Consider the following 14124-nt stretch of genomic DNA (forward strand, 5'->3'; position numbering starts at 1 on the left):
TTACACAAGGTTATTGGTGGCTGAAATGCAAAAAGAAGCCCAGGAGTATGTGAAGAAGTGCGATCAATGTCAACGATTTGCGCCGAATATACACCAGCCAGGTGGGATCCTCAACCCACTATCCAGCCCATGGCCATTTGCTCAATGGGGCTTAGATATCGTGGGGCCATTCCCCAAGGCCGCGGGGAACAGGAAATACCTGCTGGTCGGCACTGACTACTTCACCAAATGGGTCGAAGCGGAAGCTCTTGCCAACATCCAAGATGTAGACGTACAAAAGTTTGTGTGGAAGAACATCATCACTCGTTTCAAGATTCCTCATACTCTCATCTCGGACAATGGTCTGCAGTTCGATAGCAAAGCGTTCAGGAGTTATTGTAGCGAATTGGGAATCACGAACAGATATTCCACCACAGCTTATCCCCAGGGTAATGGCCAAGCAGAAGCTGTCAACAAGGTCATTGTAAATGGCCTAAAGAAGAGATTGGACGATGCAAAGGGCAAATAGGTAGAAGAATTGTCGCATGTACTTTGGGCCTACAGAACTACACCTCGTAGATCTACCGGGGAAACCCCTTTTTCAATGACCTATGGGGCTGAAGCTGTAATACCTTTGGAGAATGGGTTCCCAACTTTGAGAACTACTTCATTCAATCCGATCGACAACAATGAGCAGCTAGAGAAGAGTTTGGACCTGATTGAGGAAAAAAGGGAAAGTGCAATGGTTCGTTTGGCACATTATCAACAAAAGCTTAGGCAGGGCTACGACGTCAACGTAAGGCCAAGACCTTTGGAACCTGGTGATTTAGTGCTGAGGAAAGTTGTCGGCACTGCAAAGAACTCCGCTTGGGGAAAATTAGGGCCTAATTGGGAGGGGCCATATCGTATTACTTCAGGGGCTGGCATAGGGGCGTATTTCCTTGAAGATCTAGATAGCCATATAATACCCCGCCCTTGGAATGTAAACAACCTCAAAATGTACTATTATTAATCGAGCCTTCCCTTTAGTCAGCATGCCGACTCGTCATTTGAAGCACATTTTTCTTTTAAGTGTTTAAACTTAAATCCATTCATGCCTGTAGTCCTCGAACCAGATGATTTGGGTTAATTAACACTCCGTTACAATTTCTCTAAGGGTTTAAACTTAAACCCATTCATGCCTGTAGTCCTCGGACTAGATGATTTGGGTTAGTTAACACTCCGTTACAATTTCTAAGTGTTTAAACTTAAACCCATTCATGCCTATAGTCCTCGGACCAGATGATTTAGGTTAATTAACACTCCATTATATTCTCCTAAGTGTTTAAACTTAAATCCATTCATGCCTGTAGTCCTCGGACCAGATGATTTAGGTTAGTTAACACTCCGTTACAATTTCTAAGTGTTTAAACTTAATCCCATTCATGCTTGTAGTCCTCGGATCAGATGATTTGGATTAGTTAACACTCCGTTACAATTTCTCTAAGTGTTTAAACTTAAACCCATTCATGCCTGTAGTCCTTGGATCAGATGATTTGGGTTAGTTAACACTCCGTTACATTTTCCTAAGTGTTTAAACTTAAATCCGTTCATGTCTGTAGTCCTCAGACCAGATGATTTGGGTTAGTTAACATTTTGTTACAATTTCTCTAGGTGTTTAAATTTAAATCCATTCATGCCTGTAGTCCTCGGACCAGATGATTTGGGTTAGTTAACACTCCGTTACAATTTCTATAAATGTTTAAACTTAAACTCATTTATGCCTATAGTCCTTGGACCAGATGATTTGGGTTAGTTAATACTCCGTTACATTTTCCTAAGTGTTTAAACTTAAATCCATTCATGCCTCCGTTACATTTTCCTAAGTGTTTAAACTTAAATCCATTCATGCCTGTAGTCCTCGGACCAGATGATTTGGGTTAGTTAACACTCCGTTACATTTTCCTAAGTGTTTAAACTTAAATCCATTCATGCCTATAGTCCTCGAACCAGATGATTTGGGTTAGTTAACACTCCGTTACAATTTCTTTAAGTGCTTAAACCTAAACCTATCATGCCTGTAGTCCTCGGACTGGATGATCTAGATTATTTAATTCAAATTGAAATTCTCGAATGTATTTAATTTAAAATTATGATAGGACTCCTTCATCATGCTAAATTCAAAAACGAGAGGCACTAATGCTCTCTACGCATATTTGAAAAGACTTGTGAAGCTTCCATAATCACTTGCTGCTTTCGTGGCTTGTTGGTAAGCCTTATACTAATTGTTCTTCTTAGTACCAATTTTAACTATTTACGTCATCTACATGATATGATGGATGAGTTTGGCTATATTCTTACCTCAATTAAAAGGGACAGTCACTTGCAACAATAACAAGTCATAAGAAATATAATGGAGACGCAAGAAATAAAAGCGAAAAAGTTTCATTAATTAAAGAGAAAAAAGTTTACAAAATCCTTGCATAACAGAAGAAAATATTATAAGTACAAAATAGAAACCCCTAAATTTCTAGGCCTTCTTCTGAGAGACCGAAGGATCAGCAGCTTGGTCCTTGGATTCTGGGAGGGTCTTCTTCTTCTCCGCTAAAACTTTGCCCTTGTCCTGGGGAGCCTCAACAGGCTTGTTCGGATCATCGAGCCAACCAGATTCCTTGAAAACCTCGAGGCTGGCTGGTGGGAGTTGGCCAATTAGGGACTGCTCCGAAGCCTTAGGGAGCTGTGTAGGAGGAGGGGGATCAGACCCTGGGAGCTCTCGGATTTCAAGATCATAGTATACACTCCCAGGTAACCTTAGGTCAGATTCAGGGGGGACTCCAGTAGCATCCAACGCCTTTTGCCAAGTTATGTCGCAGTAGTCTCGACTAACTAAGGCAAATTGCTCCGAAAGCTGGGTCCCGGTCTCATCCACCCCCAGCTGGTAAGCTGCCTTCCTCTCAGCCTCAACTACCTCCTGGGGCAGTCGAGCATTCTGCTCGGCTACTCAGGCGCTCTCCTTGGCCTTTTGAAGTTCGGCCTTGAGATCCTTCACCAGCTCCCTCTCAGTTGCCAAGTTGATCTCTGCCATGTGCAACCTTTTATGCTGATCTTCGGCCTGAGCCTCAGCGTTTTTGAGTCCAGCATCGAGGCTATTCCTCTGGTTGGTCATCTCTTTTAACTGTTCGGAGAGCAGAGAATAATTCTCCTTAAGGCTGCCCAGAGATCTTTCTGCCTCCGATTGAGATTGGGCTGCAACTTGGGCTTCAAGGTGAGCTTTCTTGTTCCACTCCTCAGCCACATATATCTGCTGGGTAATCTGCATGATAAGAATTTTCAACATAGAGTAAAGACATGAGGTAAAATAAAAAACAGCACTCGAATTAAGAGGATCAATTCACTCACCATGGCTATATCCCTCTTGAGGGACAGGAAGAAATCGTATTGGTTGAAGCGTCGGTACGAATCCATATCCTTTGGGAGAAGAAGAGGTTGCTCCAGAGCCTCGGCAACAACACCTGCCCTCCCCCCGTCGTAGTTTCTGAGGGAGGTGTCCTAGGGGATGGGGGCGTCATCTAGCTCCAACCTAGGGGACCAAGTGCGGGGCCCTCGACGCACCTCGGCCACATGGACATCCTCTCGGCTCTCAGTAGAAGAGGCCCTCTTGTCCCGGTGACCTTTCGTCACCTTTTGCTGCTTGGTTCCTCTTGGGGGAGCCACCTCCCTCTCCTATCCTCAGTGTCAACGATAGGTCTCTTCTTTTTCGGATCTGGCACTTACTTGGTGCCAAGATCTAGAGGAATCTGAGGGAGTGGCGATGGAAGGTTCGCAGCTGGTTGGGACGTTCCAGTACCTTTAGTCTCTACCTTTTTGGCCCTATTTTTCATCAGACTTTTCAAGTCCACCATATCGTCGTCCGAAGATTCTTCGGGAAGGGCAGTTATCAAGACGGGATGGATACTGGACTGCCTGTCGCCTTCTTCCTCGGCGTCCGAGAGCTCTATCACTCGTTCCCCTCCTGAAGCTTCTCCCCCGAACTCAAATTTATCTATTTGCTCCTCTAGTGAGGAGGTAGAGGAACCAACCCTTTCGCCTACTGCTGCCAGTTCAAGGGGAATTTGCTGGATCGGCTGGGCGAGCGAAAGTACACCTTGAGGGTTTGGATGGGGAAAGGGTGCGAGGTCGTATGGTGCCAAGAAACCTTTCCGGGCAATGTCTATGCGGTTGAGACGATAATCTCCCTGCGTTATCGCATTGCCGATCGGCTGATAGTCCTTCAATTTCGCTGTATACCCAAGGATAAGCAGAACCGATCTGAGCTACCCATCCTCGCTTACGAAAATCTCCGATCTTAATAGGTAATTGAGGGCGGCAGTGTTTGTGAGGCTTAGCCGAGGAGTAACCTGGTCTCTATCTGTTAAAAATCATAGCAGAATTCAGTCAGAGACTTGAAAATAGTAGTACGAAGAGAATTAAAAATTGCTAAAAGTCGAAGACCCTAAGCCTACTATTAGTGAACCTAAGTCTAGCATGTCCCACCTGGCTCTCCTAGCGTGGTCGGACAGTGATGATCGTCGTGCCATGCGCCTGAGATGATCACATAGTCGTCCTTCATCCCTTTATTGGATTTCGGAAGACAGGAGACAAGCCTAACAATATCGGACCGGGATTTTAAATAATATCCCGCCCCTTGTTGGCTGTGACAGTCGTACATGTATACTACGTCCAGCCAGGTGAGCCCCAATCCTAGGTGATGGTCAAGATCCTCAACTGCCCCTAAGATCCTAAACATGTTGGGCGCACACTGGTCGGGACTAAGCCTATGGTTTCGAAGGTAATTAGTGGTGATGGGGCCCATGGGGATGGTCATCCCCCCTTCTAAGAAAGCAATAACGGGGATTACAACTTCGCTCGTTCTCCGATCCGTTAGTATTTTCTCTGGAGGGCAATCCCTCACACCCACATTTGGGGGTATGCGATAGGTGGCCCTAAATTTCTCCAACCGGGCAGGACTATCCACTAGATATTGGAGTTTGCCCATCACGCTTAAACGGAAAGATGGAAGCACTGAGCGTAGTGACCAGGGAATGATTGTTCAAAAGTCGAGGCAATTGGCCGAAGAGAAAATTGAAGGATCAAAAAAATGAAAACTTACAGGAACTGAACTGGAGAGTGATCTTCGAACTCGTACAAGGATCCTTAAAGGCTCTGGAGAAGACTGGGATCGATGACTGAAAGAACGTGGTGAAGTCGTATGCTTGTTCTTGCTGGGAAGTTTGATAGTTTGCAAAGTGAAGAAGAAATGACTTCTCCTGAGATTTTATACGGGGTCAAATGAAGAGGCAGGAGTTATTTCGCTCAAATCCCGAGGAAGAACCACGCCCATTGGATCAACAGCTCATCGTTGGATACGAAGGACAAGGCGCCGCCTGGAGTAATTAATGCAGCGCCTTGGAAATACGAAAACAAACATTGGCAATAATGAAGCGCTTCTATCTAGGCCTACATGCATGCTAGTTCAAATATTTGTCTGTCCTCAAACTTCTCACCTCGTGACAAGTCAAAATCCCACCTTTTCTCTTCAGATGTGAGAGAAAAATTAGGATTTTGAGGGGCTATTGTGGGGGGGGGGGGGTAAAAGCCCAGACATACCTATTGGGCCAGGGGCCCTGTCTTGAGGAGTACTGTACGTCCGAAGAGGAATAGCGAGTCGGGGTAGAATTCATCTAAACGCAACCGACTTAGAAGTGTAGGAAGAGTAACATTCGAAGAAGTCACCTTTTGTCCGAAGAGGTTATACTCCTCGAACGCGAGTAGTCTTGACCAAGCCAACAAATGGAAGGTCCGAATAAACTCTCTGGCAATCCCAATGACAAAGACAAGCTCTGGGCATACCTGGGGATGATAAGGACGAGAAAATATCTCAAGAAAAAGCTGCCACCACTGCATTAAATGTACTGCAGCTACTTTTCTGGCCGCATTAATGTGGAGAAGACTCCTAAACAGTGTAATCTCAGCTACTACCACTCACGGAGGGGTAAAGAGAATACCTGATGGGACATGCACTCAAGTGGATGCTTAGATGAAGAACAAGTGGACGATGAAGATGATGGGAGAGGGTGTTATATAAGTAAAAGAGGTCTCTAATAAAAAGAGGGGGGAAAAAAAAAGAAAAGGAAGAAAATGAGAGAGGGAGGAGATAATTTTACTATAGCTCCAAGAGTTGTAATCATCTTTAATTCAATAACACATCTCTTCGAACACACATTTGTCAAACAAGATGAGTGTGATCTCGTGTCAAATGGATCCTTAAACATCGTAACTAATCACTGTTTAATTCGCAACCAGCCCAGCTCTTTCGCTCACGCTCTACAAATTCATTGTCTTGGGTTCATTGGGCTCGTAATCCATCCATCTTGGGCTTGGGCTACGAAGCCAGACCCTACAATAATAATAAAAGTTCATTTGACTACAGGAACAGAAGGATGTTTCTAATGCATTATCAACAATTAGAAGATTTAGTTCATCAACTGTTGACGTCACCTCCCCTATATTGGGCTTGAACCATGCTTAAATGTTACATTGAATTGATCTTTAAAACTTTATAATTAATATTTTTATTGAGGTAATTATAGGTTTACATTGTACTAGCAATGTAATTCTTACATTGTAGACACAAAATTGTATATTTTCATTTTTATTGATGTAACATTTTTTTTGTAACAGAATTTGTTATTTCACACACTTACACTAGTATTTAATGATAATAAAATTTCTTTATGAGGTGCTACCTAGGCCACTAGCGAGTTCATCTAGCCTTTTTTTTTTTTTTTTTTAATTATTTTTGTTTGTTTGCTTAGCTCAATTATCCTTTTGGGAGATCAGATTTTTTATGCCCAAACATTAAATTCTTAGAATAAATGTGTGTGTGTGTGTGTGTGTGTGTGTGTGTGTGTAAATTATAAAGAAAAATTCAAAATTTTGAAGCAACAACATGACTCCACCACTCTCTTATTATTCTAATAATCTAAAAAAAATAAAGAAAAAATAAAGTTTCTTTTCCCCTACCTTTTCATATGATTCCTTCCATTATCAATAAAAAAAAACAAGAGATTAAATTTGAAAGTTTGAAGGGAGAGGAAATGATAAAAATTGATGATATTGTAAATTTTCTCTCCTTTTGTTCATATGCCCCCAAGACCTTATCTTTGTTTGGTTGTAAGGTGGAAATGAGAGGAGAGGATGATTTATAAGATAAGGGCAAAAAATATGCTTTTTTTTTTTTTTAGGGAGTGTTTCAACCTATGGCGTCTGCTTCTGATGATACTCTTTATCATTAGACCAAGACATGGTTTTTGGTATAAGTGGGGATTGAATCTCAAATCTCTTATTTAATCATCAAAGACTTTACCAGTTGAACTAATTAGAACCCACATACAATTTTATTTATTAAATCCTATACTTAAGAAACATTAAAGAGAAAATAGAAAATATATTAAATTTCATTTAAATCAGATCTCTTGCTTCCAAAATACACAAAATTGGAATTTTAAAACAGAACATCTCCTTCCCTTTCCATGCCCCCCCCCCCCCAACACACACAACAATCCCTTCAAGATTTTTCATCCACACCTTGCATAAAAGACAATATAAGACTATTGCATTATAGATTTGGATTGTGGACCATGTGGTGAGTAATTCTTAGGTATTCTTGGAGCACAGAAAATGGTGCTCCTTCTTCTCACATTCATTGTGGAGTCCACTCATTAAATTCATGGTAGGGTCCACCATAAATGTATAAGTAAGAAGAGGGAGAATCATTTTTTCATACTCCGGGAATACCTAAGAATTTTCCCCATGTGGTATTCTTCCTAATAAATTTTGGTTTTGTAAAGCAGTGATAGTGACAATAGAAAAAACATGTTTGAGTTGCTTAATTGCTTTTGTTATCTATGAATGACTGAAGGAGGGTAGGCCACCGTTGGTACATTTCTTAGGGCATAGCTTCCCACCATTTATATTTATTTATGATTGTTTATTTTGGTTGACACTAAAAATTCGTAAAAAATATATTTTACATTTTTGCTATGGATTTAATTTCAACGATCAAATTTGGCATTTACTTTTTCTAACTATTACTAAAAAAATGCCAATTGCTTGATTGGAATTTGTCAGTTTTTAGATGATTTTATTAAAATTTGTTGGTTAAATTGTATATTTGGGTCATAAACATTAGTTTTTGTTTTAAAATCATTATTATACTTTAGAATATTTCAAAAGATCCTTAACGGAATTTGATGGATAAAAAATGTTAACGCATAAAACAAAATTCAATAAATCAAGGCTTCTTTGATGACATGAAGCTAGAGATGTGATATAAATTCTGTTTGCCGTAGCAACATTTTCCATCCATTTTATGCTAGCAAGTAGTTTTTTTTTTTTTTTTTTTTTTTGAAAATATAGGAATTAAAGTGAAATTAAAATAATAATAATAATAATAATAATAATAAACTCTGAAAAAGAGAGGTTATTTGGTTTTTTATTTTTTATTTATTTTTTTTGTGTGTGGCTATTGTTAAGCTCTTGAGCGTTTTTTTTATACAAGTCTCTTGAGAGTTAATACTAATAGTACATTCGAATTCGTGATAGTGGGTTTGCCCACATTTCTCATCATAAAAGTGTCCCAAAACAAATGAATATGCTTTAGGATGAGCCGAACCAAACCCAAAACAAATATACTATTTGGGTTAAAAAAGATTGTAACAAATGTACAATTTTTGGGCTACTTATCTGCTCTTGTTTTGGATTAAACCCAATAATTTGGATTGGATGCTATATTTATAGGCCACACGCTATATCCGCCACTCCCAACTTTTATGAACTTGTATTGTTACTATTGTAATTTGTATGTCCATGCACTAACAAAAATCTAAGCATTTGGAAAGAACTCCTTTGTAACACATGAAGACAAGCATAGATGCCAAATTGACAAGGCAAACACGACCAAAAGACAACCCTGATATGGCCCTTTATCAAAGAAAAAACATGGAAACCCTGTTCCAAATCATACAAAAGGGCAAATTATACGTATGCATCAATGATCTCAGATAGGGGTGTCAATGTTCAACCCAATCCGCGAACATGGCACGAACCCGACACGGGTTTTTGCGGATTAGGGTTGGGCCTTAATGGGTTTGGGTCATAAATGGGTCGACTCGAAAGTGACACGATAAGAAACGTGTCATAGACGGGTCAACCCGCATAACCCGCAATAGACACGTTTGACACACCAATTTATTTGTGTCAACCTAAAATGACCCACTTAACACAACCCGTTTAACTCGTATAACAAATAAATATTTATTTTATTTTAGATTTGTCAAATACCTTTTATATCCAACATATATTTTAAATTTAAAAAGAAAAGTAAGTAATTACAAAAACTTGCAAGGGGTATAATTGGAAATTGGAACTTTACAAATCCTAGATCCCTAAACCCTTCAAACCCTAAATCTCTAAACCATCTTATAAATATCTAATTTATTTATTTATTTATTTCAGTTGCAATACTCACTCTACTATCTTATAGTCTCATACCCAATTCTCAAACTCAAATTCTCAAATTGGTTATTGCTCTCTCTCTCTCTCTCTCTCTCTCTCTCTCTCTCTCTCTCTCTCATGTGTTTAGTGAGTTTTAGAATTAAAGAAAACCGTTTTCTTGGTGTTTCAACCTGTTTAACTCGTATAACAAATAAAAATTCATTTTATTTTAGATTTGTCAAATACCTTTTATATCTAACATATATTTTAAATTTAAAAAGAAAAGTAAGTAATTACAAAAACTTACAAGGGATATAATTGGTGTGGGGGGAAAAGGGCCCAGTCTAACATAGTGGGCCGAGAGCCCATATGAGGGCTACTATGCGACCGAGAAGAAGGAGATGGTAAGGGTAAGACCCATCTGGAAGTGGGACCCTCAGAGGGAAGAGTAATTACAATCCGAAGAGGTCATCTTCTGTCCGAGGAGGTTATATTCCTCTGACGCGAATAGTATAGATCAATTGAACGTATAAAAGGTCAAGATGATCTTCCGAGGACTCCTCCTGATCAAGATAAGCTCTGAGTACACTAGGAGACAATAAGGATGGAGAAATATCTAAAGGGAAAGCTGCTACCACCATATTTAATGCTCTGCAGCAACTTTTCTGGCCGTATTTATGTGGAGAAGACCCCTGAACAGTGTATCCTCACCTACTGCCACTCACACAGAGCTAAAGAAGATACTTGACGTGACATATACTCAAGTAGACTCATGGATGAGGTACAAGTGGACGATGAAGATGAAGAGAAGGGACGTTATATAAAGGAAAGAAGCTCCTAACAAAAAGAGGGGGGAGGAAAAAACAGAGAGAGAGAGAGAGAGAACTTAACTGTAACCCTAAGATCTGTGTTCATCAGATAATCAATAATATAGCTCTTCGGATATTCATTCTTTACGTGTAAATTCATGTTGGCTTGTGCTTGAAGGTTGTGATTCGTTGTTATTGATCCCATACGTAACCTAGCTCCTTCACCCATACTCTACAAATTCATTGTTTTGGGCTTGGGCCACAAATCCTAACCCGACAATTGGTGCCGTCTGTGGGGAGAGCTTGAGTGTAAGGAGAAGTAGCAGCAGTTGATCATAGCTGAACCAGGGCAACAACCGGCAGAATCTGGAGCGTCCCAACATATAGACCCTTTTCTCAATTTGGAGTGGAGACAAGATTGTGAAGGCAATGTGCATACTAAACACACTGAACGAACTCAACCTCGTGGCGGAAGTCATGTTTCTCATGCAGAGAAAAACAACATACAAATAGAGATTGAAAGGTTAAGAAGGGAGCTACGCCATGCGAAAAGAAAATGTGCTGCCTTACACTCTGATGACGACTCAGGTGACGAACAAGACGTCACTTATGAACAAAGATCTCGAACTCCAATCAGTGAATCTTTTATATATGAGGATGAACATCCTCGCAAGAAGCAACATCAAAGGCCATCACATGGAGGGGTGGGAAATGATGCCATGAGCAAGGCTTTGAATCAAATCTCCAGGTCACCTTTCACGCGTAGGATTGAAGGAGCGAAACTTCCTCGGCGTTTTAACCAGCCAACCTTTACTATTTACAACGATAAAACTGATCCTGTGGAACATGTGAGCCATTTTAACCAAAGGATGGCTGTCTACTCCAAAGATGAAACTCTGATGTGCAAGGTATTCCCTTCTGGTCTTGGACCCGTGGCCATGAGGTGGTTTGACAACCTGAAAGCAGACTCCATCAATTCCTACCAAGAGCTTACTCAAGCTTTTGGTTCATGTTTCGTCACATGCCGACGGGTGGCCAGGCCCTTGTCTTCCCTACTATCCTTGAACATGCGTGAAGGTGAGTCCCTTAAGGCGTATTCGGATAGGTATTGGGAGATGTTTAACGATATGGAGGGCAACTTTGATGCAATGGCCCTAGACACGTTTAAGTTGGGTCTCCCCACTGATCACGGTTTAAGGGCATCCTTGTCTGGCAAGCCTGTCACTAACATGCGTCAACTTATGGACCGTATTGAAAAATATAAAAGGGTTGAAGAAGATCAACAGCAAGGGAAAGGTAAGGATAAGGTTAACCCCCAGGACATGAAGGACTTCAGGTCGGATCGTTACAACAGCAATAAGCCGAGGAGAGATTTCGCTGGGCAGTCGGGCTCAGCAAATGCTCAAGCAGTCAATACAGTATTCAAGGAGCCAGTTCATCAAGTTCTGGAAAAGATCAAGAATGAATCATTCTTTAGGTGGCCGAGTAAAATGGTAGGGAACCCTGAGAGGCGCAATCACAATCTCTATTGTCAATACCATCAAGACCATGGGCATGCCACTGAAGACTACGGAAGTTTGTGGGATCATTTAGACCAGTTGGTCCGTGAAGGCAGGTTGAGGCACCTTTTTCACCATTCCAGTGGCCGAGGAGGTCAAGTAAATTTTGAGTCCGAGAAGAGGGATTCTACGAAACCTCCATTAGGTACTATTAACGTCATTTTTGCAACGCCAGGAAGAACAGAGTTCTGGCCGTCCAAAGTTATGTCAGTAGCTCAGATACCAGCAGGGGATATAGGCCGAGATTTGAGGAGCTCTAGATAGGCGGTCCCGCCCGTTTTAGGCTTTTCGGACGAAGATAAAGCTGGAACCATTCAGCCTCATGACGATGCTTTGGTACTCACACTCAGGATCGGGGGATATGATGTGAAGAGGGTGATGGTGGACCAGGGTAGCGCGGTGGAGATTATGTATCCTGACCTTTTCAAGGGGCTGAACCTCAGGGATGATGACATAAAATAAAAAATAAAAAAAAAAAGGTTATAGAGAATGAAGATCCTAAGACTATTGTTAGAAATCCTAAGTCTAAGAAGTCACACCTGGCTCTCCTGGCTCGGTCGGACAGTGTAGACCGTCATGTCATGTGCCCGAGTCGATTAAATAGTCGTCTTTCATCCCTTTATTTGATTTGGGAAGACAGGAGAACAATCTAACGATATCAGATCGGGATTTAAGGTAGTATCCTGCCCCTTTTTAGCTATGACATTCATACATATATGCCAAGTCATGCTAGGTCAGCTCTAGTCCTAACTGTTCGTTCAAGGCATCGATGGCTCCTAGTATCCTAAAGGTGTTAGGCGCGCACTGCTCAGGAGAGAGCCTGTGGTTGCGAAGGTAGTTCAGGGTAATGGAACCCATTGGGAGGGTCATTCCCCCTTCAATGAAGGCTATCATTGGGATTACGACCTCCCCCTCTCTTCGGGCCGTTAATATCCGCTCCGGAGGGCAATATCTAAGATTCACCCCCCGTGGTATACCGTAATTTTGCTTAAATTCCTCTATCAACGTCGGACTATCGACGAGATGTTGGAATTTGCCCATTCTTAGAGAACGACTGAAGCAGTGGACAGGAAATGGGTTTGGAGGGTAGAAAATATTAGCCGAGAAGAAAATAAAGGATCAAGAGGTGCCGAAACTTACATAAACAAGATTGGAGTATAATCCCGGGACTCGAAATGGACTCTTGGTGGACCCTGGAAGCAAAGAACACGGAAATCCGAAGAAGCTTGAAAGGTTTTGAATGAAAGAGCTCTCTGGGTACTCTGAGGATGCGTAAAGTAAAGAAAAATAACCTCCTCTAGGGGTTTATATATGGGGACAGGTGAAAGGGTGTAATTCATCCCGTCCAAATCCCGAAGAAGAACCCTGTCCGTTGGATCAACAACCCACCGTTGGATGCAAAAGACAAAACGCCGCCTGGAGTAATTAATACGGCGCTTTGGGAATACGGAACTGACAGCGGCAATAATGAAGCGCTTGTCTCTATGCTCGCGCGCGTGTAAACGGGGGTATTTATGACTTCCCTCTTTTAAATTTCTTTATTCTTATTTCTTTTTCCTTACGTGGCGGATCAAAATCTTATTCTTTCTCCTCGGATGCGAGGGAAAAATTAAAATTTTGAGGGGCTATTGTGGGGGGGAAAAGGGCCCAGTCTAACATAGTGGGCCGAAAACCCATATGAGGGCTACTGTGCAACCGAGAAGAAGGAGATGGTAAGGGCAAGGCCCATTTGGAAGTGGGACCCTCAGAGGGAAGAGTAATTACAATCTGAAGAGGTCATCTTCTGTCCAAGGAGGTTATATTCCTCTGACGCGAATAGTATAGATCAATTGAACGTATAAAAGGTCAAGATGATCTTCCGAGGACTCCTCCTGATCAAGATAAGCTCTAAGTACACTGGGAGACGATAAGGATGGAGAAATATCTAAAGGGAAATCTACTACCATCGTATTTAATGCTCTGCAGCAACTTTTCTAGCCATATTTATGTGGAGAAGACTCCTGAACAGTGTATCCTCACCTACCGCCACTCACACAGAGCTAAAGAAGATGCTTGACGTGACATATACTTAAGTAGACTCACGGATGAGGTACAAGTAGACAATGGAGATGAAGAGAATGGAGGTTATATAAAGAAAAAAAACTCCTAACAAAAAGAGAGGGGAGGAAAAAACAGAGAGAGAGAGAGAGAGAGAGAGAAAGAGAGAGAGAGAGAGAACTTGACTGTAATCCTAAGATCTGTGTTCATCAGATAATTAATAATAT

At 41.4% G+C, this 14124-nt stretch overlaps 1 protein-coding gene across 1 annotated transcript; it reads left to right on the forward strand.

Moving 5' to 3' along the window:
- Nucleotides 1–10264: 10264 nt before the first annotated feature.
- On the forward strand, nt 10265–12124 carry LOC136063206 (uncharacterized). The gene is made up of 2 exons (XM_065763236.1): nt 10265–10307; nt 10650–12124. Exons 1-2 carry the CDS (start codon nt 10265–10267, stop codon nt 12122–12124), a joined length of 1518 nt encoding a protein of 505 aa, XP_065619308.1.
- Nucleotides 12125–14124: the final 2000 nt, after the last annotated feature.

This window comes from Quercus suber, unplaced genomic scaffold, assembly GCF_002906115.3.
Source record: "Quercus suber isolate HL8 unplaced genomic scaffold, Cork oak 2.0 scaffold_499, whole genome shotgun sequence".
NCBI classification, from domain to species: Eukaryota; Viridiplantae; Streptophyta; class Magnoliopsida; order Fagales; family Fagaceae; genus Quercus; species Quercus suber.